Source organism: Macaca mulatta, chromosome 7 (assembly GCF_049350105.2).
Source record: "Macaca mulatta isolate MMU2019108-1 chromosome 7, T2T-MMU8v2.0, whole genome shotgun sequence".
NCBI lineage: Eukaryota > Metazoa > Chordata > Mammalia > Primates > Cercopithecidae > Macaca > Macaca mulatta.
In genome coordinates, this window is record NC_133412.1 from 80,867,210 (window position 1) to 80,894,393 (window position 27,184).

General features: G+C 48.0%; 2 protein-coding genes across 68 annotated transcripts in view; one reads left to right on the top strand and one right to left on the bottom strand.

The window, feature by feature from the left end:
• On the top strand, positions 1-27,104 carry RCCD1 (RCC1 domain containing 1). Of its 51 annotated transcripts, XR_013395208.1 has the most exons (12): positions 1-64; positions 183-571; positions 1,211-1,499; positions 1,775-2,165; positions 2,266-2,387; positions 4,826-4,924; positions 5,257-5,427; positions 5,940-5,969; positions 6,533-6,689; positions 6,841-6,982; positions 11,362-11,424; positions 19,730-20,000. XR_013395208.1 is itself a non-coding variant. In XM_077938552.1 (10 exons), the coding sequence occupies exons 3-9, from the start codon at positions 1,334-1,336 to the stop codon at positions 6,682-6,684; spliced, it is 1,131 nt and encodes a 376-aa protein (XP_077794678.1). In that variant the 5' UTR covers positions 1-64; positions 183-571; positions 1,211-1,333; the 3' UTR covers positions 6,685-6,689; positions 6,841-7,137.
• The window catches only part of PRC1 (protein regulator of cytokinesis 1), a 29,470-nt gene continuing 13,700 nt past the window's right edge, over positions 11,415-27,184 (bottom strand). For 3 of the 17 annotated variants that reach the window (XM_015143041.3, XM_077940391.1, XM_077940398.1), the window contains exons 6-15: positions 26,714-26,863; positions 26,074-26,221; positions 24,978-25,114; positions 22,534-22,629; positions 20,556-20,702; positions 20,223-20,333; positions 16,099-16,209; positions 14,824-15,000; positions 14,456-14,497; positions 11,415-12,578 (exon numbers count right to left, since the gene is read on the bottom strand). In XM_015143041.3, coding sequence (XP_014998527.1) covers positions 12,507-12,578; positions 14,456-14,497; positions 14,824-15,000; positions 16,099-16,209; positions 20,223-20,333; positions 20,556-20,702; positions 22,534-22,629; positions 24,978-25,114; positions 26,074-26,221; positions 26,714-26,863 — 1,191 coding nt within the window. In that variant the 3' untranslated portion in view covers positions 11,415-12,506. The remainder of the gene's footprint in view (positions 12,579-14,455; positions 14,498-14,823; positions 15,001-16,098; positions 16,210-20,222; positions 20,334-20,555; positions 20,703-22,533; positions 22,630-24,977; positions 25,115-26,073; positions 26,222-26,713; positions 26,864-27,184) is intronic. The other 14 variants (XM_015143043.3, XM_077940399.1, XM_077940394.1 and 11 more) reach the window with 7 other exon arrangements.

The following is a 27,184-nucleotide window of genomic DNA, read 5'->3' on the forward strand; positions in this document are numbered from 1 at the left end:
GCTTCCTGTTTGGGCATCTGTCCGCCGCGGGTCTGGTTTTGAGCTGCTGCGGTTCCGGACTGAGGTGGGTGGCGGGGTCCGCCCGTCTTGGGGGTCACTCCTCGTCAACCCTTTAGCTCGGGTCTTAATGAATGTCCTCTCGGCGGTTCTAATCCGAACTCTACCCCCCCGGGTTCTTGCAGGGGCGGGACCACCTGGTCCAACCTCTGCCTTGGTCCAACGCCTCCCGGAGGTTTCAGTCCATTTCACAGACCGGGCGTAGGCCTTGGGACCAGAGCGGCCCTCGCAGGGAGGTGAACAGGAATGCGGCCGTCGCGCCCCGGGCAGCGACGTCACCGCCCTTGCCGGGGATTGGCCGCCTCGCGTCGCACGCCCTTCATACCTTTTCTCCCCGTGGCTGTCGGCGCCCGCTGGGCAGGAGGCCTATTCGGAGGCGGCAGCTCTGCGGCTTGGCGTTTCCTCCAAGGCTGCCCACCAGAAGGACCTGTCCAAGAGGGTGGAGGGCATAGGGTCAAGATCAAGGTCAGAGGCCCCATTAGGTTGGGAGAGGACACGGAAGGGGTTCTCTTCAGTAAGCTCATACTGTGTGTTTATCATGGCATGTACTCGCACCAAACCCTTTATTTGCATTTATTACACTTCTGTGAGGTAGGTTCAAAGAGCACCGCCCCCACTTCCCTTTGTAAACTGAAGAAAGGCAACTGGACTCAGGTTAATTGGCCAAGGTCACAAGGCCCCGCTAAGTTGCAGAGGCACTGCCTCCCAAACGCTCTTCTGCGTTCCACTGTGGGGTGAGGGGCAGAGCACTGTGTGTGGAGTTCGTGGGACCTGATTTCAGTCCTCTGCCCGTCTCTGTCTAGCTATGAGTGTGTAAGGGTTATTTTCTCTGGGAATCGCCTCTGTAAAACGACCATTTTGGTTCCCAAGATTACATGGGATAAAGTGCCAGATGCTGGGAAGCTGCGGGACGGGGTGGGGGTGTCGGGGGCGCTCGGATCCTAGTCCAGTGCCTAAAGGACAGGCCACTTCGTACCCACTTTGTGGCACGCTGAGCTTGAGCCAAAAGGGAGGACAGGGAAAGTGCCTCACTAAATATTTGAGAATCTTTGTAAATCCGGTAGGGCATTAGCTAGGGCGCCTGCTCAGCGAAACGTTGTGGCACGGACTCTGCCTTTGTGGTTAGGAGAATGATAGTTTCGCTATTTTATAGATAAGGCAACTCCAGCCCCTGGAAGGCCAGAGACTTGCCAGTGTCCCACTAGCGGGCTCTTTACAAGAATCTCCCTGGGCCCGCCGCAGCCAGGTGGCGGACTGAAGAGCGCGCTGCTGGGGCATGGCGGAGGAGCGGCCAGGGGCCTGGTTCGGCTTCGGTTTTTGCGGCTTCGGGCAGGAGCTGGGCTCCGGACGCGGGCACCAGGTGCACAGCCCTAGTCCTCTGCGGGCGGGCGTCGACGTCTGCCGCGTGAGCGCAAGCTGGAGCTACACCGCCTTCGTGACTCGTGAGCGCTCCCCGCCCCGTCCCCACTTATTCCAGCAGCACTCTCCAGTCGCCTCCCCTCACCGCTGTGGTCAGTCCAGGGTGTCTTCCCCATTCAGGCCGCCAGCCCCACATTCTGGGTTGGTCCCCAGTTCGGCCCCTTCCCAGGAACACCCCCCGACCCCGCCTCCATTCTGGCCACCCTGCCCCAATCTAGACCAGCCCCCAGCGCCGCCCCCAATTCTAGGCCCTCGGTGCCTGTCCCTTCCCCTCCCTAGCCCTCTCTCCGCCCGGCAGGTGGAGGCCGCGTGGAGCTGTCGGGCTCAGCCAGCGGCGCGGCGGGCGGCTGCAGGGACGCGTGGGCCTCGGAGGGGCTCCTCCTGGTGCTGCGCGCTGGGCCGGGGCCTGAGGCGTTACTGCAGGCCTGGGCGCCCGACTCGGCGCTGCGTGGGGAGCCCTTGTGGGCCCACAATGTGGTGCCCGAGGCCGTAGAGGAAGACGATCCGGGCGGTGAGGCCCAGATTGGGAGGTTACCCCTGTTGCCCTGCGCCCGTGCCTACGTGAGCCCGCGGCCTCCCTTCTACCGGCCTCTGGCTCCGGAGCTGCGGGCGCGCCAGCTGGAGCTGGGCGCCGAGCACGCGTTGCTGCTAGACGCGGCTGGTCAGGTGTTCTCCTGGGGCGGGGGCAGGTGAGCGGGGCCGGGGGCAGGTGAGGGCTGGTGATTGGAGAAGCAAGCGGAGGGGGTCCCCTTAATGTGACTGTAGCTGACGAGGGTCTCCCTTGCTTAGGCATGGACAGCTGGGCCATGGGACCCTGGAGGCAGAGCTGGAGCCACGGCTATTGGAGGCGTTGCAGGGCCTAACCATGGCTGAGGTGGCCGCGGGGGGCTGGCATTCTGTGTGTGTGAGTGGTGAGTGACTTAGTGCTTCTCCAGACGAGCTCATGATCTTGTGCAAACCTTCCTCCTCGTTTTCCAGTTTGGGTAGGTGGCCTACCCAGGCCTCCTTCCAAATTCATCCATCCATCGCCAGTCAGTTATGACTCCTAAATACCTCTCATCCTCGGCCTCCTCTGCTTGCACCATCGCCCACTCATACCTGGACTCTGAAGTTTGTTCTTAGCTTCTCTGTTGCTGGTCTCACTGCCCCTCCTCTCCTCTCCCCACCTGCTACCAGTGAGGACTGTCTTTTAACAGTGCTCCTGAGGGAGTATGGAGTGTGAAGGGGCAGCTGAGCCAAGGAGAAGGGAGAAAGCTGCAGTTGCCTAGGGGACCATGACATGTGGCACAGAGTGGACACTGGGGTGCCCAGCAGGTACCAGGATGGTGATGAGTGTGTCCATGTGGTGGTGCCACAGCTGGCCGGAGTGAGGAGTTTCACTTGGTGATCCAGGTGCAGCTCCTTCCTAGGCTGTTAAGAGTCCATGCAGAGAGGATGAGGCTGGGAACAGATGATCTTTGCCTGTGTCCGGGGCGCTCGATTCTGGCTGCTACTTAGATTACCTGGAATCTTAAAAGGCTACCAATGCCAGGGGGGCCGGGCGTAGGGGCTCACGCCTGTAATCCCAGCACTTTGGGAGGCCAAGGCGAGCGGATCGCGAGATCAGGAGTTCGAGACCAGCCTGACCAACATGGTGAAACCCCGTCTCAAAAAAAAAAAATACAAAATTAGCTGGGTGCAGTGGTGCGCACCTGTAGTCCCGGCTACTCGGGAGGCTGAGGCAGGAGAATCGTTTGAACCTGGGAAGTGGAGGTTGCAGTGAGCCGAGATCATGCCACTGCACTCCAGCCTGGGCGACAGAGTGAGACTCTGTCTCAAACAAAAACAAAAAACTTACCAGTGCCTGCTGGGTGCGGTGGTTCATGCCTGTAATCCCAGCACTTTGGGAGGCCAAGGCGGATAGATCACAAGGTCAGGAGATGGAGACCATCCTGGCCAACATGGTGAAACCCCATCTCTACTAAACATACAAAAATTAGCTGGGCGTGGTGGCATGTGCCTGTAGTCCCAGCTACTCAGGAGGCTGAAGCAAGAGAATTGCTTGAACGCGGGAGGTGGAGGTTGCAGTGAGCCGAGATCATGCCATTACACTCCAGCTTGGGCAACAGAGTGAGACTCAGTCTCAAAAAAAAAAAAAAAAAAAAAACAATGCCTTCCCTGGCACCATATTCTCATGGAACCAGCCTGGGCTGGTTGCCAAGCTCAGGAAACCGTGGGCTGAGCCTGGCCACCATGGCAAAACCTCATCTTTGTACCAAAATATGAAAATGAGCTGGACGTGGTGGCTCGTGCCTGTGGTCCCAGCTACTCGGGAGGCTGAGGCTGGAGGATCACTTGAGCCGTGAGCGGAGGCTGCAGTGAGCGAAGATCATGCCACTGCACTCCAGTCTGGGTGACAGAGTGAGACTGTCTCAAAGAAGAAAACAAACCAACCCTGGGCTGGAGAGAAGAGAGACCAGAGGGCTGGAAACAACCCACTGAGATGCCCTGCACTCAAGGCCCAGAAGGAGTTTGAGGCCTTTAGTGTAGAGATTGAAGCATGGACGCATCCCGCCAGACTTCCTAGTTTCAGATCATTGCTGGGGCCCTGGGACCTTGGGCCTGGTACTTAACCCCTCTGTGTCGTGAATAAAATAGGGATCCTGCGTAAATGGCGATACTGTCCTAAAACTACCTGTAGGGCCATTGTGAGAATTAAGTGATTATATTTGAAAAGCACATGAAACATCAGCATGGATTAAGCACTTCATAAAATGAGCTATTAGAAATTTTTAGAATTAGGCAGCTGTTCCAACCAAAAAGCTCTAGTGTTGTGGGAGGCCAGGAAGGGGAGAGCTGTACATGGCTTTCAACAGGACCGCTGCGGGTGCAGTTGAAAAAGGGGCACAGGCCGGCCCAGTGGTGGTTTTATTTATTTATTTAGAGGGATTTTGCCATATTGCTGAGGCTAGTCTGGAACTTTTGAGCTCAAGTGATCCACCCATCTGAACCTCCCAAAGTGCTGGGTTACAGGCATGTGCCACCACACCTGGCCCTGGCCCTGTGGTTTTGAAAGGGAGACCACTGTGGCACTTACAGGGATACGTTTCTAAAATGCAGGGCAATTTGGCAGCATAAGAATGGAAGTGGAAGGTCCACTAAGGGCCTTAAAGGGTGATCTGAAGGCATTGAGGGAGATGGGAACCTAAGACAAGACCCTGGGGCCTGAGAGGAAGCACCTTGGCCTGGAGTGCCGCCTTGGGCAGGGCAGGCTTTAGTTGTCCCCATGAGCGGATGGGATGGGGAAGGGAGTTTGGATGTATGCAGGGGGTTCACAGTCTGCTTCACGTGTCCCCTTGATGTCTTTCAGAGACTGGGGATATTTATATCTGGGGCTGGAATGAATCGGGGCAGCTGGCCCTGCCCACCAGGAACCTGGCAGAGGATGGAGAGACTGTCGCAAGGGAAGGTGAGGGTCAACTCGGCTCCCACAGCTGTCTCCCCAGGATGTGGCTGTCATTCCTAACTCCTGGCTGTATGCTGGCCTCAGAGCTACACTGCTCAGATGGAGCATGTGAGCCCCTTACGGGAGGGAGCATTGGCAAGGCTGATGCCGGTCTTGGCACAACACACTTGTGCGGTAGTGCCAACCCTGCCTGTAGAATGTAGGGGTTGGGAGCACCAGATTTGGAGCTAGACAGTCATGTGCCTCAGAGCTGTTGTGGTAACAAGTGACAGCGTGAATAAGGTTTAGCTCAGGTCTCAGTTGGCGTTCACATCATTATTACTATAATTCTAAAGCCACAGGACTGAATGAAGATGGTTCTCAGGTGAAGAGAACGGGCCGGGTTGAGGATGGAGCCCCTGCCCCCTTCATAGCCGTCCAGCCCTTCCCAGCATTACTGGATCTCCCCTTGGGCTCAGATGCAGTCAAGGTCAGCTGTGGATCCCGGCACACAGCTGTGGTGACACGTGAGTGGGGCTGGGAGGCTGGTTTAGGATGGAGCGGGAAGGCACTCCACGCCACTCGAGCTGCTGTGGGAAGGTTCTGTGGCTCATACAGAGCAGCTACCTTGCTCAGTGGATAAGCCCCAACCCCCGTGTTGTTTCACAGTAGTTCCCCAGCCTGTCAAGCTCAGAAGATTCTTCCTTCTGGTGGGAGGGTGACGCTCTCTGTCCTCTGTACATGGCCACAGACACATTCCCTGCCCGCCGCCACCTCTGACAGCAGGGTCTGTCCGGTCCAGCATGGAGGAAGACTGTGGCGCTCGGTAGTTGGGGCACACAGGAAGATCCGCCACTTTTTCCGTTGGGATCCTTTGCCATGCCACGTGATCAGCCAGTTGTTGAGAATATGTTGTTCTACGCCAGGCACACCTCATGACGATTGTAATGTGCTAGCGGTGGGCTGTGCCAAGCCAGGCTGGATAAATGCCTTGCCAAAGAACAGTAGTGACAACTATTGATTGTTCTTTTGCTTTCAGGAACAGGGGAGCTCTACACCTGGGGCTGGGGTAAGTAAAAGGATTGTTTTTGTGACCATGAAACCAAGGGGAAGAAAGACCTGGGAGTATAGGGCAGGTGACAGAGCCACCAAGACTAGAGGAAGCAGGGGCCTCGGCCAGGTCACTGGGAGGACCAGGACTGCTCCCTCCCTGGGGTTGGAACAGACGTAGGCACACTCAGTCCGAGACCAGACAGGGGAGACATGGAGAGGATATCGGTACCACCTGCCTACCTCTCTGAAAGACTGTCTTAAGGGACTATCCAACCAGCATTTACAAAGCAGCTTTTTGTGGATGTGACACTGGGTGGATAAAAAGGTATGATGGAAATGTGTGCTCTGAACATCTTAGCTTGGGTAGCAGGGAAGTCTGGAGGAGCACCTTGCCTGGAGTGGCTGGTCGCCACTAGCCTCTTGGGGATACCCAAGTTTGCCTTGCTCTGGGTCTCCTGGAGTCACAGAGCAGTGGGGCATAATCCCAGCACCTCATTTGATAGTCTGAGCCCCTTCCTGGAGGGAAAGAAGCAGCAAGACCCAGTGGAAACTATGGCAAAGGGGCTGGTTTCACTTTAGGTAAATATGGACAGCTGGGCCACGAGGACACCACCAGCTTGGATTGGCCCCGCCGTGTGGAATACTTTGTAGATAAGCAACTCCAAGTAAAGGCTGTCACCTGTGGGCCCTGGAACACCTACGTGTATGCCGTGGAGAAAGGGAAGAGCTGACGTGTGTATGTATTATGTATATACAACACCTGTGAAACCCCCCATTCAGGTCAAGGAAAACCATTGCCTGCACCCCAAGGGCCCCGTATTTGCCCCTTCCCATCACAGTCCTGCCTTTCACCCTCAAGCACCATCCTAAAATTGTCTGCACTTTAGAAACACCTGGAGAAAGTTGAAAACTCTGCTGCCTAAGATCAGCATCAATGAAACAATGAAATCAATGAAACAATGAAATCAGAGCCTCTGAGTGTGTGGCCTAGATACTGGTAGATTCAAAGCTCCGCCCACCTCACCCCAGGTAATTTGATGTGTAGCTGAGATTGGGGCACATTCCAGGTCATCTTCCTTTGTCAGTCACTTTCCTGCTTTCGTTTGAATTTTCTCAGCCTTGCATGCATCCTTATACAACATAGTTGTGTTTGCTTTTGAGTATTAGATAAATGGAAACCTGTATATGCGCTTTTGTGTCGTTTTTGTCACTCAGCGTTGTGTGATCCATCCTTGTTGGGTCCTGGAGTTCTTTCATTTTTAATGCTATATGGTGTTCCGTTGTATGAATAATACCTCAAGTGATACGGTTTTGTTGATGGTCATTTTGTTTCTGATTTTGGTCATTCCACATAATACTTTTGAGCAGTCTTCTGCACACGTGCACAGGTTCCTTTGCAGAACATTGAGTTGAATTGCTAAGTCAAGAGAGACCTTTAATTTTACTAGATAACTGTTTTCCACCAGCAGGGTGGTGTCTACTGTGGCTGAAATGTCAGGTAGATGCACACTGGTTTTAATTTGCATTTCCCTGAATACTGATGAGGTTGAGTAGCTTTTCATTTGTGTATTGGATGGCTGGCATGGTGGCTCACACCTGTAGTCCCAGCACTTTGGGAGGCTAAGTGGGGTGATTGCTTGAGGTGAAGAGTTCATATGTTTCTTGGCCATTTGGAGTTTTTCTGTTGTGAAGTGCCTGTTCAAGTTTTCTGGCCTTTCAAAATGTTCTGTATTTTCCTTAGTGATTTTTCTTTTGGATATTTCAGATCCAAGTCTTTTGAGAGTTAGTATTCAGAGCATCTTCTGCTACCATGTAGTTTGTTGTTTCAGTCTCTCCTGGTATTACCAATTTTTGTTTGATACTTAGGTGATGCTTACTCCATGGCAGGTAAGGCTCAAAGTGCTTTACAAGTATTAACTTATTTTGATAAAGTAAGTTTAACATCAGTAGTTTTCTTTATGGTTAAATTGTATTTCTGCATGTGTGTGTCTGTGGTTTAGCAAATGTTTCCCACCCATGGGGTCTTTTTTTTTTTTTCTCTTTTTTATTGTGGTAAAATATACTGAACATAAAATGTATGTTCAATAAAAGAAAATTTTTTTTAACCATTTTTAAGTACATAGTTCAGTGACATATGCATTTACTGTGCGGCAACCATCACTATGCATTTCCAGAACTTTTTCATCATTCCATGCTGAGACTCTTGCACATTAAACACTTAACTCCCCAGTCTCCCCTTCCCCAGCCCCTGGCAACCACAGTCCTAACCTTCTGTTTCTATGACTACTGTAAGTGCCTCATGTAAGTGTAATCCCATAGTATTTGTCTTTTCATGACTGGCTTATTTCACTTGGCAGCATGTCCTCCAAGTTCATCCATGATGTAGCTTATGTATCCGGACTTCCTGCCTTTTAAAGGCTAAGATTCTGTTGTACGTGTGTGCTGCATTTTATTCATCCGTGCATTGGTGGATAGTTGAGTTGTTCACTACAGTGAATAATGCTGCTGTGAACATGGGTGTACAACTTTGAGTCTCTGCTTTCAGTTCTTTTGGATATATACCCAGAATGGAATTGCTTGTGTGGTAATTCTAATTTTTTTTGAGGAACTGCCCTACTGTTTCCCACAGAGGCTGCATCATTTTACATTCCCACTAGAAGTGTACACGAATCCTAATTTCTCCACATCTATACTTGTTTTCTATTTGTTGGTTAATAGCCATCCTAATGGGTATGAAGTGGGTTTCATTGTAGGTTTTGTTTTTTTTTTTTTGGACAGGGTCTCTTTGTTGCCCAGGCTGGAGTACAGCCTCCACCTCCTGGGTTTAAGCCATCCTCCCGGGTAGCTGGGGCTACAGGCACGTGCCACCACATCTGGCTAGTTTTTTGTATTTTTAGTAGAGATGGGGTTGTGCCATGTTGCCCAGGCTGGTCTCAAACTGCTGGGCTCATGCGATCCACTTGCCTTAGCCTCCCAAAGTACTAGGATTATAGGCATGAGCCATCACGCCCAGCCAAGCCATTTTTTAAAATGGACAGAAGTCAACAAAGATGACAAAAGGATGGCAAATAAGCATATGAAAAGATGCTCTACATCATTAGTCATTAGGGAATTGTAAATGAAAACAATAGTGAGACACCACTTCATACACAGAATAACTAGAATTATATAAAGGCTGAACATACCAACTGTTGGTGAAGATGTGGAGAAATTGGAACCTTCATACATTACTGGTAGGAATGTACAATGGTACAACTGCTTTGGCAGGCATGTAAAATGGTACAACTGCTTTGGCAAACAGTTTGGCATTTCTTTTTTCTTTGAGATGGAGTCTTGCTCTGTTGCCCAGGCTGGAGTGCAGTGGCACAGTCTTGGCTCACTGCAACCTCCACCTCCTGAGTTCAAGCAATTCTCCTGCCTCAGCCTCCTGAATAGCTGAGCTTACAGGTGTGTGCCACCACACCCAGCTAATTTTTGTATTTTTAGTAGAGACGGGGGTTTCACCGTGTTGGCCAGACTGGTCTTGAACTCCTGACCTTGTGATCTGCCCACCTTAGCCTCCCAAAGTGCTGGGATTACAGGCATGAGCCACCATGCCAGCCCAGTTTGGCATTTCTTAAAAAGTTAAGTGTTTACCTACCACAGATGTGATCCAGCCATTTCACTCCTAGGTATTTATCCAGAAAAAAATATATATCCATACAAAAACTTGTATATGAATGTTTATAGCAGCCTTATTTTTAATAGCCAAAAACTGGAGAAAAGCCAGATGTGAAAAATAAACCTAATAAATAAACCTGTAGAAAATGCAAACTAATCTGTAGTAACAAAGAAATTGGTGGGCCGGGTACAGTGGCTCATGCCTGTAATCCCAGCACTTTGGGAGGCTGAGGTGGGCGGATCATGAGGTCAGGAGATCGAGACCATCCTGGCTAACACAGTGAAACCCTGTCTCTACTAAAAATACAAAAATTTACTGGGTGTGGTGGCACACGCCTGCAGTCTGAGCTACTCGGGAGGCTGAGGCAGGAGAATCCCTTGAACCTGGGAGGCAGAGTTGAGATCGCGCCACTGCACTCCAGCCTGGCAAGAACGAGACTCCATGTCAAAAAAAAAATCAGTGGTTGCTGTGCAGGGTGAGGCTGGGAAGGAGGAATGAGAAAGGGGTGGGAGGAAACTTCTGGGGTATATATGCTTGGTTAACTTGACTGTAGTGATGGTTTTTCTGTCTTACCCTTCACATGTGTACAGTTTATATCCATCCTCCCTCAGTAATGCTGTTGAAGTTGGGCAGCCTCCCCATATTGAGACAAATGACATTGAAGCCAGAAGCTTCCTAGGACTCCCTTTGCTCTTTACACATCAGGGGTTAGGTTTTATATTTCTCACAAAAAATTAGAATAAGAGATATTCTTTTTTTTTTTCGAGACGGAGTCTCGCTCTGCCCAGGCTGGAGTGCAGTGGCCAGATCTCAGCTCACTGCAAGCTCCGCCTCCCGGGTTCCCACCATTCTCCTGCCTCAGCCTCCCGAGTAGCTGGGACTACAGGCGCCCGCCACCTCGCCCGGCTAGTTTTTTGTATTTTTTAGTAGAGACGGGGTTTCAGCGTGTTAGCCAGGATGGTCTCGATCTCCTGACCTCGTGATCCGCCCGTCTCGGCCTCCCAAAGTGCTGGGATTACAGGCTTGAGCCACCGCGCCCGGCGAGATATTCTTAATTTAGAAATGTACCAGAGAGTGTTTTAAAAATCACACTCTGCCAGGTGTGGTGGCTCACGCCTGTCATCCCAGCACTTTGGGAGGCAGGCAGATCATCTGAGGTCAGGAGTTCAAGACCAGCCTGGCCAACATGGTGAAACCCTGTCTCTACTAAAAATATAAAAATTAGTCAGGTGTGGTGATGCGTGCCTGTAATTCCAGCGAATCAGGAGGCTGAGGCAGGAGAATTGCTTGAACCTGGGAGGTGGAAGTTGCAGGGAACCAAAATAGTGCCACTGTACTTCAGCCTGGGCGATGGAGTGAGACTCAAAAAAAAAAAAAAAATCACATTCCTGACTAAAAATTTCCAGGAGGCCGGGCGCGGTGGCGGTGGCTCACGCCTGTAATCCCAGCACTTTGGGAGGCCGAGGCGGGTGGATCATGAGGTCAGATCGAGACCATCCTGGCTAACAAGGTGAAACCCCGTCTTTACTAAAAATGCAAAAAATTAGCCGGACGTGGTGGCGGGCGCCTGTAGTACCAGCTACTCGGGAGGTTGAGGCAGGAGAATGGCATGAACCCAGGAGGCGGAGCTTGCTGTGAGCCGAGATCGTGCCACAGCACTCCAGCCTGGGCAGAGCAAGACTCCGTCTCAAAAAAAAATTTCCAGGAGGTTCTTTTAGTTTTTTCTGTTTCTGTTTTTTACACACAGACCAACCAACTCAAAAAGTGACTGGGGATAAAAAGGAAACACCACACTGTATCTTTTTGAAATGTAAGTATACAGATTTTAATTTATTTTTAAGAATAATTTTATATTTTAAAAACAGGACACGTACTGTATGAGTAAACAAGTGTGGCTGACACAGACCAAGTCCACACTGGTAAGCTTTTGAGAACCATTTACACTATGTTGACAGTAGTACTGCTGCAGGCAGACAGAGGAAGAATAAATAATAGTGCTTCAAAAAGAGTAGTGATTGAGAGGGTAGGTAAAGAGGGCATCTCATCGTGGATGCTAGAGCAGGAACAACTCCCCAGTAGTGACATGTGCAAAGTTCCAGATCTCCACGACAAAGACAGCCCAACCCATTGGAACAAACAGACTCCCAATGCAGCTGGCAACTGCAGGGGTAGAAGAACTCAGGCAAAGTAGGCACAGGAATGGGGAGATGGGAGCCAGGGACAAACGCTGAGGAAAGCATTCCAACAAGCATGTGTGTTCATACATGCATACCCCCAACAAAGGGCATTGCACTGTGTAACAGAACTGAACACAATTTAACAAAGCAGTTCCCAGCCTTCCTGTCACCTCTTTGGCAGTAGGGCAGGCCATCTCAACTTCAGACACACAGACATTCTCATCAGGAGGAAGGCTGTCCTGTGTGGTGGGGACAAAGCTTCAGGTGAGAGCAAAGCTATGATAGCTACAGCATTAATTGAACATGCCTAAACAAAAAAGATGTTAATTACTAGTTACAGGTATACATGCCAGAATTACCCCAGGGATGGGCATAGTCAGTCATTTTCCTACACAGTGGTGAAATAAAACAAGCTTTGATCATGCTTCAGCAAGTAGAATTATGTGGTAGAGGTCAGGCCCCATATGCTAAAATTTGCACTTCCTGCCATAAACTTTTAATGTATTTAAGTCAAAACCAAGTCTCCTAGGACCACCAAACCTATGATGGACTTTCATCTGTAACACTCATTCACATCTTTAAGTTAGGCCCATGGTCATGGAACCTGTCCAGGGTTTCAAGCACGCCTATGCTGAAGAAAAACTACGGTCACCCCCATATAACTAGGTCCAGTCTAGGCACAGGAAGCCCCAGCTGGTTGACTGATCAGGGCTTCTCAGGACTGGATGTTGGTTGAATTGAGGATTCCAGAAGTAGCATCAGATTTGGAAGCCTTTGAAAGTTCTCGCTGTTGAAAAATAAATAACATCAGTGGCAATACTGCCTCTATTACACATGCCCCACCCTTCTAAGTATGGTTAAGTGTCAGCAAAAGGTCCCTTGAAGGCAGTTTCTCTGAGATCCCCAGCCTGGCATAGGCTGCGTTAGGAGTAAAAGGCGAAGAACTCTGAGCACCATTCTATTAGTCATAGACAGAGTGCATGTACACGCATGCCTGTGATCCCTTTCCTCAGCCAGTCCCTTCTGTTACACCTCAGAGAAGAGAAATCCTTCATACAGTCATGCACCACATAATGACGTTTCAGTTAACAACAGGCCACATACACTATGGTGGTCCCATAAGATTATACCGTATTTTTACTGTACCTTTTCTTATGTTTAGATACACAAATACTTACCATTGCGTTACAACTGCCTACAGTATCCCAGCCTGAATCAAAAAAACCCACAATTGCCTATAGTATTCTTTCTGTAACATGCTGCCCAGGTTTGTAGCCTAGGAGGAAAACGCCATACCATATAGCTTAGGTGTGTAGGCTGTACTGTCTAGGACTGTTAAGTACACACTGATATGTGCACAATGAAATTGCCCCACACATTCTCAGAACATATCCCTGTCATTAAGTGAGGCATGACTCTACTTCACAAAGCTACTTTAGAGTCGTCAAGTAGGCAACAAGCTTTGGTCTCCTGAAGCCCTCTATAAAACAATGGGCCAGAACATATATCTACCAATCCCTGGGGCTGAGGCCTTGTAACCTGCTGGTGATTTGATCTCATGCTGGAGCACATGGTATAGCAGCAAAAGATAAAGCATGAATGGCCATTGAGAAAGACAGATATTAGCAGAGGTTAGTTTACCGGCTTTGGTGCTGCCTGGTGGAGTCTATCAGCCTTAGCAACTCAAACCAGATGAACCTACCTAGGACTAGCCACAGAGATAGGCAGGTACATTTAAGCCTCAACTAGATAAAATGGGCCTTGGTTGAACAAGCAAAAAAGAGAAAGCTGGACCTCTGTCCAGCAGTCAGCCAGAGTGACACACACCCACTTTTATAGGTAGAAGCACCACCAGCCATGTAATTTGAAAAACTTGCTGGAGTAGGAAGCCAGTTTCAGTGATTAAAATTAGCTGCAGCCTTGGCCAACTGTTCCATTCTCCATCCCTGCAGCAATTAAGAGGGGAGGCAGGCTAGGGGTTTAACTCAACATCCCCTCAAGGGTGAGGGACATCCTCACCTCTTGCTAGTAAAATATTGAGAGAAGAGAAGATAGATTAAGTAAAAGGCAGTGTAATTGGGTGTTAGCAGATATAGAGTAGGATACTAGGAAGTGAAGAGCATTCTGGAAAAACTTGCTTCCAATGCTTCATCTATGCTTCAGTAGCTCAGTGTATGGAAAGAGGCAAAGGTGAGGAAATCGGCATTAGCTAGCTGAGAATAGACAGAGCTGGCAGTTGAGCCCTGAGGTTAGGAAGGCATATACTCCAGGAAATAATCAGCACACAGGCCAAGAGCCTCATTGTAGGCAGCACACAGCTGGGGCTCCCTTCCCCATGTGATGGGGCCTCTATTCTTTCCAGCTACTGCAGGCCTTTGATGTCACAATTGGGGAGGGTCAAGGTTTTCTGTTAAAACACGATTTAAAACTGCCTGACTTTAGGGGCTGAGAATCCAATTCAAGTCTGAACAAATTTTCTTATTAATCTGTTGTGAATGTAAATCAGATGTGTTTTTTTTGAGTCCATGATAGGAATTCCTGCTTCCTTTGTAACACTGCCGAGATTATTGGTTAGTGTAGCCCTGTGCCCAGATGAATGAAGCCAGCAGATGACAGATCAGTTTGGAAAAGGGACATGGGACGTGCAGGGGTTGCCATACAGACCTGAAGCCCAACAGTGGAACTGTCAGAGAGGGACGGATCCTTCTAAGAACAAAGAATTGAGACAATTACCAAGAACTCCACCAAGAGAGCACCAGGGCAGTGATAGAGGGGTTGCCTCCCGCAGCCAGGGAATGGTATATATTAAGCAGAAGGATCCAGGTTCAATGTCTAGTTGCTGCTGCCAACTTCCTTCCTATACAACCCCCCCTTAAATCACACCCACCCTGCCATGGTCAAAGCAGGAAAGGGATTCTCAGCCTCCAAGGTAGCTGCCCTAGCTAACAGCCTGGGTGCCCCTGGGAAGATACCCACTCTGCCCCAACTGTGTGCTCCCCAGAGACTGGTAGATATTAGAAAAGGTGAATTACCGCAAACTCAGAATAGGTGCTGGCAACAGAATTAATGCTGAAGTTGCGCTGGAGGGGGGCCGAGCCAGGGTACCCACCACTCAGGATGCTGCCGTTGAGCTCCAGGTTCTCCTTGTTGGCTCCATGCCTGCCAGTACGGGGTGTTTTCTTCCCTGAACAGGTGGAAGCAGCAACTGGCTGCAGAGAAAGGAAAGAGATCCATGTATCCTCCTTCTAATGAACGTGCACACACAATACCTGCACTGGTCAACGGCTGAGACTATCTTTATATTCATGTCTAGAATCCTATACTTTTTAGTTAAAAAAAATATATATATGGGGCTGGGTGTGGCTCACGCCTATAATCCCAACACTTTGGGAGGCCAAGGCAGGAGGATTGCTTGAGGCCACATGTTCAAGACCAGCCTGGGAAACATAACAGAACCCCATCTCTAGAAAAAAATTTTTTAAAATATGAATTCTTGATTTACAGAACACCTATCTTGTGCATAGTCTAATAAAATATTTGAAAGACTGTGCTTTACCACATACTTTTCAACATCTCTACTGAGCACTTGGCATGTCTAGTGATCTGGTTTCACTGGGCTGGAACCCACATGTAGGGGACCTAGCTCCATACCAGCTGAAGACTGGGCTTGGAATTGAGTCGGCTTGGAATTGAGTCCACAGTGACCCTGCCTGATCTTCAGTTTCCCAGACATCCCAGTGCTTCTCATGATACCAGTGGGGCTCAGAGTGACTGTTCTCTTTTTTTGCACATTAATTTTGGACCATTATTTAATGGTGAGCTAGCTTATATCTGTCAACTCTCAGCATGTAAGTAAGAACCAGGCCGGGCACGGTGGCTCACGCCTGTAATCCCAGCACTTTGGGAGGCCGAGGCGGGCGGATCACAAGGTCAGGAGATCGAGACCACGGTGAAACCCCGTCTCTACTAAAAATACAAAAAATTAGCCGGGCGCGGTGGCGGGCGCCTGTAGTCCCAGCTACTCAGGAGGCTGAGGCAGGAGAATGGCGTAAACCCAGGAGGCGGAGCTTGCAGTGAGCCGAGATCGCGCCACTGCACTCCAGCCTGGGCGACAGAGCGAGACTCCGTCTCAAAAAACAAAAAAAAAAAACAAAACAAACAAACAAAAAAAAACAAAAAAAAAACAACAACAAAAAAAGTAAGAACCAAATCCAGGGATCTTAGAATCCAGAACAAGTAGGTGGGGCCTCTGGGTGAACAGGCTAGGGATGCATGTGAGGATGTGCTTAGACACAGGGCATACTAACCTTGCTGCCAGAAGGAGGAAGTCGAGACACAGGGGAGTGGTAGATTGTCCCTCCAAAGATAGGCCGAATGCTACTATTGGCCGTAGCATTGGACATGGTGGTAGTGTTCAGCTAGAGAGAACACACGGGTTACTTATGTGCAGTAACATCCTCAGCATTTCCAGCAACCCGTCTCTACCCTACAGAGAAATGACTATTGGAGGCAGTCCAGGGAAGATGGGTTTACATGGTGAAGGGCCTGCTGTGTCTAATACTGCATAGGTTTGAAGAAACCTGTGGAAAATTTTCAAAGCCTATTGATATCCAGCAAATGGAAATGTAAAATGGTACAACCACTGTGGCACAAGACATCTAGCATACGACCCAGCCATTCTACTCTCAGGTGTCTCTACCCAAAAGAAACGAAAGCAGAGATCCATACAAAGACTTAGATGTAAATGTTCATAGCAGCTACCTGCAACAGCCAAAAGCTGGAAACAACCAAATACCCATCAGCAGGTAAGTGGACAAACTGTGGCAAATTCATACAGTGGAATGAATATTGATATGCAATAAAAAGGAGTGACCTTTTGATACATTCAACAACAGAGATGAATCTATACTAAATGAAAGAAGCCAGACAAAAAAGAATATATACTGCGGGATTCTATGTAAAATGTTTCAAAATGCAAACATCTGTAGTTAAAGAGTAAATCCTTACTTGCCACAGCTAGAGGCTGGGGGCAAATCAGGAGCCAGAGAAGGAGGGAGGTAATACAAAGAGGCACTAGGAAACTTTGGGGACCATGGAAATGTTCATTATCTAACTTATGGTGACAGTTTCATTATGTAAACGTACATATGTCAAAACTTACATGCTAATAAGAGCTCTAAACGTTTTTGAGATGGGGGTCTCACTCTGTCACCCAGGCTGGAGTACAGTGGTACAATCTTGGTTCACTGCAGCCTCAACCTTCTGGGCTCAAGCAATCCTCCAACCCCAGCCTCCTCAGTAGCTGGGACCACAGGTGTGTGCCACCACAACCAGCTAATTTTTGTGTTTTTAGTAGAGATGGGGCTTCAACATGTTACCCAGGCTAGTCTCCGAACTTCTGAGTTCAAGCAATCCCCCTACCTTGGCTTCCTAAAGTATTAGGATTACAGGCTTGAGCTACTGCGCCCAGCCAAAACTTTTTTTTTTTTTAATTAAAAAAACTCTAGGTAGCTGGGCACAGTGGCTCATGCCTGCAATCCAGCACTTTGGAAGGCCGAGGTGGGTGGATCATCTGAGGTCGGGAGTATGAGACCAGCCTGACCAACATGGAGAAACCCCATTTCTACTAAAAATAAAAAATTAGCCGGGTGTGGTAGCGCATACCTGTAATCCCAGCTACTCAGGAGGCTGAGGCAGGAGAATCGCTTGAACCCGGGAGGTGGAGGTTCATACCTGTAATCCCAGCACTTTGGGAGGCTGAGGCAGGAGGATCTTCTGAGGTCCAGAGATTGAGACCATCCTGGCCAACAAAGTGAAACCCCATCTCTACTAAAAATACAAAAATTAGGTGGGCATGGTGGCACAGGCCTGTAGTCCCAGCTACTCAGGAGGCTGAGGCACAAGAATCACCTGAACCCAGGAGGCGGAGGTTGCAGTGAGCCGAGATCACGCTACTGCACTCCAGCTTGGCAACAGAGCAAGACTCCATCTCAAAAACAAAAACAAAAAAAACACACACATTTTAGGCCAGGCACAGTGGCTCATCACCTGTAATCCCAGCACTTTGGGAGGCTGAGGCAGGAGGATTGCTTGTGCTCAGGAGTTTGAGACCAGCCTGGACAACTTAGTGAGACCTTGTTTCTACTAAAACTCAAAAAACCGCCCCCCCACCCAAAAAAAAAATTAGCTGGGTATGGTGGCATGTGCCTGTAAGTCTCAGCTACGTAGGAGGCTGAGGTTAGCGAATCACTTGAGCCCAGGAGGTTGAGCTGCAGTGAGCCATTATGGCACCACTGCATTCCAGTGTGGGCGACAGAGCAAGACGCTCTCTAAAAATAATTTATGTTATAAAATATGAGTAGGGAGAAGAAATAATGCTTTTATTTATCAAAAAGAAAAAAGTAGGTCAGGCGCAGAGGCTCACGCTTGTAATCCTAGCACTTTGAAAGTAGAGGTGGGTGGATCACCTGAGGTCAGGAATTCAAGACCAGCCTAGCCAACATGGAGAAACCCTGTCTCTACTAAAAATACAAAATTAGCTGGGCATGGTGGCACATGCCCGTAATCCCAGTTACTTGGGAGGCTGAGGCAGGAGAATCGCTTGAACCTAGGAGGCAGAGGCTGTAGTGAGCTGAGAACACGCCATTGCACTCCAGCCTAGGCAACAAGAGAGAAACTGTCTCAAAAAAATAAAAATAAATAAATAAATAAATAATAAATAAAGTCCTCTCTGACTTTGTGCTGTAGAGATGAAGAATCATTACATGTTTCATTTAGTAAGTAAGCATGAACGTTGTTTTTCACATGGTACAACATGGCCACCTCTTGGCCTTACAGGGAAAACAGCATCACAGGTTTTTGGGAAAACCAATGAAGCTTTCTTTTCATCATTACCAGAATGTTAGCAATCATTCCCCCCTACCCCTCAAATTTAATGCAAGGACTCAAGCGCAGACACCAAAGCTGGCCACTCTGTGACTGTCACTATAAGCCGCTATTTAGCCTTCCATTCACTCTCAAGTGGACTTGACATGAAGGGACAGAAGAACCCTTTCCCCTCTCTGCAGGACAGAGGGCAAGAGATGTAGGGAAAAGAAAGATTAGACTGTTACTGTGTCTATGTAGAAAAGGAAGACATAAGAAACTCCATTTTGGCCGGGCGCGGTGGCTCAAGCCTGTAATCCCAGCACTTTGGGAGGCCGAGACGGGCGGATCACGAGGTCAGGAGATCGAGACCATCCTGGCTAACACGGTGAAACCCCGTCTCTACTAAAAAATACAAAAAAACTAGCCGAGCGAGGTGGCGGGCGCCTGTAGTCCCAGCTACTCGGGAGGCTGAGGCAGGAGAATGGCATAAACCTGGGAGACAGAGCTTGCAGTGAGCTGAGATCCGGCCACTGTACTCCAGCCTGGGTGACAGAGCGAGACTCCGTCTCAAAAAAAAAAAAAAAAAAAAAAAAAGAAACTCCATTTTGATCTGCACTAAGAAAAATTGTTTTGCCTTGAGATGCTGTTAATCTGCAACTTTAGCCCCAACCCTGTACTCACAGAAATGTGCTGTATGGAATCAAGGTTTAAGGGATTTAGGGCTGTGCAGGATGTGCCTTGTTAACAGTATGTTTACAGGCAGTATGCTTGGTAAAAGTCATCGCCGTTCTCCATTCTCGATTAACCAGGGGCACAATGCACAGCGGAAAGCTGCAGGGACCCCTGCCAAAGAAAGCCTGGGTATTGTCCAGGTATTTTCCCCCACTGAGACAGCCAGAGATAGGGCCTTGTGGGAATGGAAAGACCTGACTGTCCCCTAACCCGACACCCGTAAAGGGTCTGTGCTGAGGAGGATTAGTAAAAGAGGAAGGCCTCCGTCTCCTGCATGCCCCTGGGAACGGAATGTCTCGGTGTAAAACCCGATCATATATTTGTTCTATTCTGAGACAGGAGAAAACCGCCCTGTGGCTGGAGGCAAGATATGCTGGCGGCAATACTGTCCTGTTACCCTTTACTACACTGAGATGTTTGGGTGGAAAGAAGCATAAATCTGGCCTACATGCACATCCAAGGCACAGTACTTTCCCTTGAACTTATTTGTGACACAGATTCCTTTGCTCATATGTTTTCCTGCTGACCTTCTCCCCACTATCACCCTGTCCTCCTGCTGCATTCCCCTTGCCGAGACAGTGAAAATAATAAAAAATACTGCGGGAACTCAGAGACCGGTGCGGGTGTGGGTCCTCTGTATGCTGAGCGCTCGTCCCCTGGGCCCACTGTTCTTTCTCTGTACTTTGTGTGTGTCTTATTTCTTTTCTGTCTCTCGTCCCACCTGACTAGAAATACCTACGGGTATGGAGGGGCTGGCTCCGTTCAAAGAGGTGGCTGGGACTACCCTCACCCACTCCCTTGAAATCAGTGCTTCCGTAAGCCTTGTGTTTACCTTACGTGCTTTGCCCGGTGTGTTGGGAGCCAGTCCTCGCCGCTTGCTCGGTGTTCGAGGAGCGCTGCCATAGAGCATCTCTGTCTCTGTCTGTTTTTTGTTCTTGAGTTGCTGCGTGAAAGTCAGAAGCAACAGTGATACATCTTAGGAAGAGAGCAGGTCTGGGATGGCAACAGAAGCAGGACCATGTCTCCGCCCATGTCTCCGCAGCCAGAGCTAAAAAGAGCTGCCACAGGCTCCCTATTCAACAAACCCTGGTCCCTGGCAGAGACTCTGGGCTGCTCAGATTACCATCTTCCTCTTATCCCAATTTGTGCTCACGTTCACACTTACTCTTTCCTGCTTGGCTCTCTCTTTCTCCAATCGATGCATCTCCCATTGTTCTGCCACATACTCCATGAATTTCTGCCCATTCACCATAAATGCCTTTGAATGTTCCTGTTCCCACAGTTCAATTCGTGCCTTCAACTCTTCTTCCAGCTGAGACCAGAAATAAGGACATGTTAATTACTTCAACTCTTTAGTGTAAAGCCCAAATGAAATGATTTCTCTAGAAAGTGACTCCTCCTCCCCAGAGCATCACTAGCCTCATCTCAGGTAGCTGGGCCCACATAGGTACAGGTCAGAGTGACCAGAAATCAAAGCCCGGGGACATTTCATTCACACAACATACAAGAGTGGAAAATGGCAAGAACCCAAAGTTTGACCACTAAGGTTTTGGCGCCTGAAGTTGGAGGCAGCACAGTAAAGATCAGCAATATGAAATAGGCAGTGAACATTAGGAGCAGGACTCTGAAATCAGACATAATGGGGTTCAATCTGGAATCACCGTCTTTACTGGCTGTGAAGCAGTGAGCAAATTTATGTAACTTTTTTTTTTTTTTTTGGGACAGTCTGCTGCCTAGGCTGGAGTGCAGTGGCACGATCTCGGCTCACTGCAACCTCCACCTCTCGGGTTCAAGCGATTCTTGTGCCTCAGCTTCCTGAGTAGCTGGGATTAATAGGCATACACCACGCCTGGTTAATTTTTGTATTTTTAGTAGAGATGGGGTTTCGTCATGTTGGCCAGGCTGGTCTCGAACTGCTGGCCTCCCAAAGCCCTGGGATTACAGGAGTGAGCCACCATGCCTGGCCAGATTTACCTAACTTCTTAGTACCTCAGTTTCCTCATCTGTAAAAATAGAAATAATACCAACCTCATAGGGATGTTGTGAGGAATAGATGAATTACTAAATGAGAGTGTTTTGAAATGATATCCCTGACTTAACTCAAAAAAATGGTGGTATTATCAAAGTGGAAAATGGTAATGAAGCCCACAGGACTCTCTCTCTCAAAGGCTTTCCTTATGTAACTGGCTGAATTGTGTTTCTCCCCAAATTCAAATGTTGAAGCCTTAACCCCCAGTACCTCAGATTGTGACTGTATTTGGAGACAGCGTCATTAAAAAGAGAATTAAGGCCAAGTGTGCTGGCTCATTCCTATAATCCTAGCATTCCTGAGGCCGAGATGGGAGGATTGCTTGAGGCCAGGAGTCCAAGACCAGCCTGGTCAACATAGCAAGACCCCATCTCTTGAAGAAACAAAAAAAGAATTCAGTTAAAATGAGGTCATTAGGTGGGCCCTAATCTCATATGACTGGGAGTAATTAGGCCACACATATCGCGGGAAAACCATGTGAAGACACGGAGAAGACAACGACCATTTACAAAGCCAAGGAGAGAGGCCTCAGAAGAAACCAACTGTGCCAATGACATGTTGTCATCAGATTTGCAGTTTCTAGAGTTGTGAGAAAATAAGTTGCTGTTGTCAAAGCTGCCCAGTACGTAGTGTTTTCTGTTTTTTTTTTTTTTTTTTTTTTTTTGAGACGGAGTCTCTCACTCTGTGGCCCAGGCTGGAGTGCAGTGGCGTGGTCTTGGCTCACTACAATCTCTGCCTCCCGGGTTCAAGCGATTCTCTGCTTCAGCCTGCTGAGTAGCTGGGATTACAGGTGCCCGCCACCATGCCTGGCTAATTTTTGTATTTTTAGTAGAGACCAGGCTGGTCTTGAACTCCTGACCTCGTGATCCGCCAGCCTCCCAAAGTGCTGGGATTACAGGCGTGAGCCACCACACCCGGCCTGTAGTGCTTTATTATGGCAGTCCTAGCAAACGAATACGCATTGATACACAGTTGCGTATACTGAATATATAACTTATCTCTGCCTAAGCTTTGAAGAAAATCATTTTGGGGCTAAACAATAGAAAGAAAAAGACATACAAATAGTGAGGTATCTTTGTAACCAAGCACCAAAAACCCTTAGCAATAATATTACCTTAGGAAGCATTTTCTGGAGCTTGGCTCGTTGTTTTTCTTCTTTTAGAAGATTTCCTCCTCGGTTTGTAAATCGATTCGGATCTGAAGCTTTCCTCTGTGAAAAGTACATTTTAATTAGTAGAAAGCCTGGCACCATGAGACCAATAACTTCTGTTAAGAGTCTTTGTTCTTGCTGGGCACAGTGGCTCACACCTATAATCCCAGCACTTTGGGAGGCCGAGGCGGGCGGATCACCTGAGGTCGACAGTTCGAGACTAGCCTGGCCAACATGGTGAAACCCCATCTCTACTAAGAGTAAAAAAATTAGTGGGCCTGGTAGCAGTCACCTGTAGTCCCAGCTACTCGGGAGACTGAGGCAGGAGAATCACTTGAACCCGGGTGGCGTGCAGTGAGCCGAGATCACGCCACTACCCTCCAGCCTGAGCAACAAGTGAGACAAAAAATAAATAAATAAATAAAAATAAATAGTTAAAGCTTCTCATCCTTTTTAACTTTTTATTAACTTTTCTGTTTTTTACTGTCGTCTTCTTTCTAGTCAAGTAATGCAATGGGACAGGAACAAATCTGTAACTGGCTGTGATCACTGAGTTATAAACGCCACTACTCTTGGACCAGCATGTGTTTTCTTTTAGAACATATATAGTATATCAGAACAGTAATGCAAGTATATAGCTTGTAATTATAAATTAGGTATGTATACTCAAAAATAGGGGCACATAAGCAGAAAAATTTAGAAGACATTCTTGAAAATTAAATTGTTTCCCTTCCATACTGCTTGGTTGGTGATAGCCAATTGTTACTAGACAGGATGGTAATTCATTTCTTGTTTTCTTCTTAAATACTGGCATGTCAACAAAGGTTGCTGCCTTAGCTCCTTATTTATGGTTTTTGTTTTTTTTTTTTTTTTTTTTTTGAGACGGAGTCCTGCTTTGTCACCCAGGCTGGAGTGCAGTGCCTTGATCTGGGCTCACTGCAAGCTCCGGCTCCTGGGTTCATGACATTCTTCTCCCACAGCCTCCCAAGTAGCTGGGACTACAAGCGCCCACCACCATGCCTGGCTAATTTTTTGTATTTTTTTTATTACAGACAGGGTTTCACCATGTTAGCCAGGATAGACTCGATATCCTGACCTGTGATCCGCCCGCCTCGGCCTCCCAAAGTGCTGGGATTACAGGCATGAGCCACCGTGCTCGGCCTCCTTATTTATGTTTACTCTTCTTTTTGTTGTAACCAGAAGTAAAGAATAACTGAGGACAAAGACATCTGTTCTTAAACAGCTGTAAGATATCCCATAGTTCTCTCCACTTCTGAGTCCTAGTTTGCTGCCTGTAAACTTGAAGGAGTTGAATTCAGATTCTCTGAAGGCCCTGTGAGCTCTAACAGGGCCAGCATGAACCCAAGAACAAGGTGTCCCTCAATCTGTGCCCTACACGCCTCACTTGCCTCACCATAGTCCCTGAGCTCTAAAATGGTCTGAAGGAACCCATCTGTGCTGCCTATCAGAAGAAAAGGAATCAATATCCATGCAATTTTCTAAGTAAATAGCAAAAGCTGGAATGGTAGAATGTTAGTTGCCTGCCCCAACATCCATTCTTCTCTCCTTCCTTAGTAACAGAACCAGAATTTACCTGGGGCAGCAATTCACCCAGCCTCACCAGCAGCTGACAGCATGTGAGCCACGGTGCTGTGAAGAGAGCCAGGAAGAGCTCTTGAAGGAGTGAGGGGCAATGCCTTCTTTGTTCCTCCTCCACCACACTGTCTGAAATGTGCCATCAGGGGCCAGGCGCAGTGGCTCACGCCTGTGATCCCAGCACTCTGAGAGGCCGAGATGGACGGATCACCTGAAGTCAGGAATTTGAGACCAGCCTGGCCAACATGGTGAAACCCTGTCTCTACTAAAAATACAAAATTAGCCGGGCATGGTGGCACATGCCTGTAATCCCAGCTACTGGGGAGGCTGAGGTAGAAGAATTGCTTCAACCCATGAAGTGGAGGTTGTGGTGAGCCAAGATCGCGCCATTGCACTCCAGCCTGGGTGACGAGCAAATCTCCACCTCCAAAAAAAAAAAAAAAAGTGCCATCAGGGTGGGAGCTCTAGTAGCAGCCATCCTGGCCCTGAGAATAAGGTCCACCCTTAGTGGTGGGGGAGCGCCCTGGGCCGGAGAAGCCTGGGGCCCTGCTCGCTGTGCAGATCTGCTATGCCTGCCCCATACTGCCCACCTCTGAACCTCATTCATGCAGGAAATGCCAACCTTATTTAAGCCATTAATTTTGGGCTTTTCTCTTATAAGACCCTGCAGATAAGCTTACCAAATAGAGGGGTCAGCAGAAATTTAGAGAGACTTAAAGATGGGGTATCAAAAGCCTGGCAAAGAACAAAGCTAACTGGACTGATTCCGTACATGGCATGGTTTAACAAAAACACAAAAACTAGGGCAATACCTCAAACTCTAAGAAAAGCCTCCAGGTTTCTTCCCACTTCTGGACACCTTCGAAGAGTTCCTTGTGAACTTCATAGTAGTTTTTTAACTGCACAATCTCAGCATCGTGGAGCTGCAGCAGATTTTCTGTGTAGTCCTCTGCAAAATATAGGCCCAGTAGTTTAAAACAATTCCTCTAGTGTTTAGTATCCAATTTTACAAATCATCCATTCCCTAAAATGGAAATAGATTCTTTCCTTATAGTAAACTGATACAGGAAGAGGCATGTGTGTGTGTGTAATAGATATATAGTGGTTAATAAAAAACCAGCTTTGTCACAATCGGCCTGAGGGACTAGGGCCTAAGAGACTAGGATAGAGACTAAAATAATGTCAAAAATCTGCATCATCTCTTGCCTTGTCTTCGGTTTCTTTCATATTCTTCTTTTCTGTCTTGCCCAGCCAGTAGAGGGGTGGATCACAGAAAATGTGCAAAAACATCTGTTGAATTTAGTTGGGATAGCTTCATCTTTATATTCAGTTCAGTTCAGACTAGAAATCCACTGGGCTCCAGGAGTCAAGCTCCTTTTGGCCCAAACATAGGCTCTGGCATTTACCACTGTATGTCTCTGGGTTAAGTTACTCAGTATTTATGTGCTTTAGTATCCTTAGCTCTTGACATGAGGATTCTGTGAAATAATATTAAGGGTTTGACACTGCATCTGCAAAAAGTAAGCACCTGATAAAAACTTAAGCTTCACAGCTAGAAGCTACACTGACATATTGCTTCAGAAAGCAAGAGACGAGTATTTCCCAATAATATTTGCAAATACTTTTTCATACAGGAATGGCAATTATGCTAAATGTCTTGAAAAGGTGGCTTTATCTGTTCAGAAGAGGAAATACTTCCTGTTGAATGTCTGGATGTCTTAAAAACTAGTGAGCAGGCCACAGGAAGACCACACTTTTGACTGGGTGTGGTGGCCCAACACTTTGGGAGGCCGAGGTAGGAGGACTGTTTGAGCCTAGGAATTTGAGACCAGGTTGGGCAACAGAGTAAGACCTGTCTCCAAACAAACAAACAAACAAACAAACCAAAGACCTCACTCCTGTACTAACCAGCATAGAAAGGGGCAAAAGCTTGTCTCTGCTCCTGGCTATAAAAGCACTGGTCCCAGTACTGAACCAGCTCCACTCGAATTGCCTCAATCACTTTCTTCATGTTTTGCATTTTCAGTTCTTCCAACCGATCCACTTCTAATTGCAGCTGAAAGAAAGAAACTTGTTAAAGGTGGCTGTCATACTTTTATATTCACTAAAGTTTGCAAAAGTTCCCTCCCTTTTAAGTAAAATTATAATGCAAAGCCACAAGGTGTTATAAATCAATATATATATTTTTTTGAGACACAGCCTCACTCTCTCGCCCAGACTGGAGTGCAGTGGCACGACCTTGGCTCACTACACCCCTCCGCCTCCCAGGCTCAAGCGATTCTCCTGTCTCAGCCTCCCAAGTAGCTGGGATTACAGGCATGTGCCACTACTGCCTGGCTAATTTTTGTATTTTTAGTAGATACAGGGTTTCGCCATGTTATCCAGGCTGGTCTCGAACTCCTGATCTCAAATGATTCACCCACCTCAGCCTCCCAAAGTGCTGGGATTAGAGGCATGAACCACTGCGCCAGGCCAAATCAACAGTCTTTATGACTGACACAGAAGGGCTAAGAGAAGACTCTGACCCAGTACCCATTGGGTTTCTTACCGCTTTCCGGACCTTGGCCTTTGACCCAGACATAATGGTGGCCACAGCTTCTCTTTCTTCTTCAGGTATTTGCAACCTGTCCCAGAGCTCTCGGATTTGAGCACGCAGCCCCTCACACACTGCTTCATTTTGTGATTTCCGCATTTCCAGCTACAGCACAGAAAGCCAGTGTCACTCACAGCAAAGCAGCAACAGAGGCTAGCCCTCTGGCCTCCCGCAAAGAAACGTCTGGACCCACAGGTAGAGGAGGCACTTTCATGAGAACTCAAAGTAGCATGTTTTCATGCCTCCTAAACACAAGCTGTAAGGCTGTCAGGATCTCGGACTCCAAGAATTAGCATTCAAATTTAGAACTGAAAACAATTTTAATTAAACACTAATCTAATTCAAATGACTAATGTTATTTCATCTATAATTTCATTTTCTTGGAGCTACATATAAAGCTTTTTTAACTAGTAAACAAAAATCAAG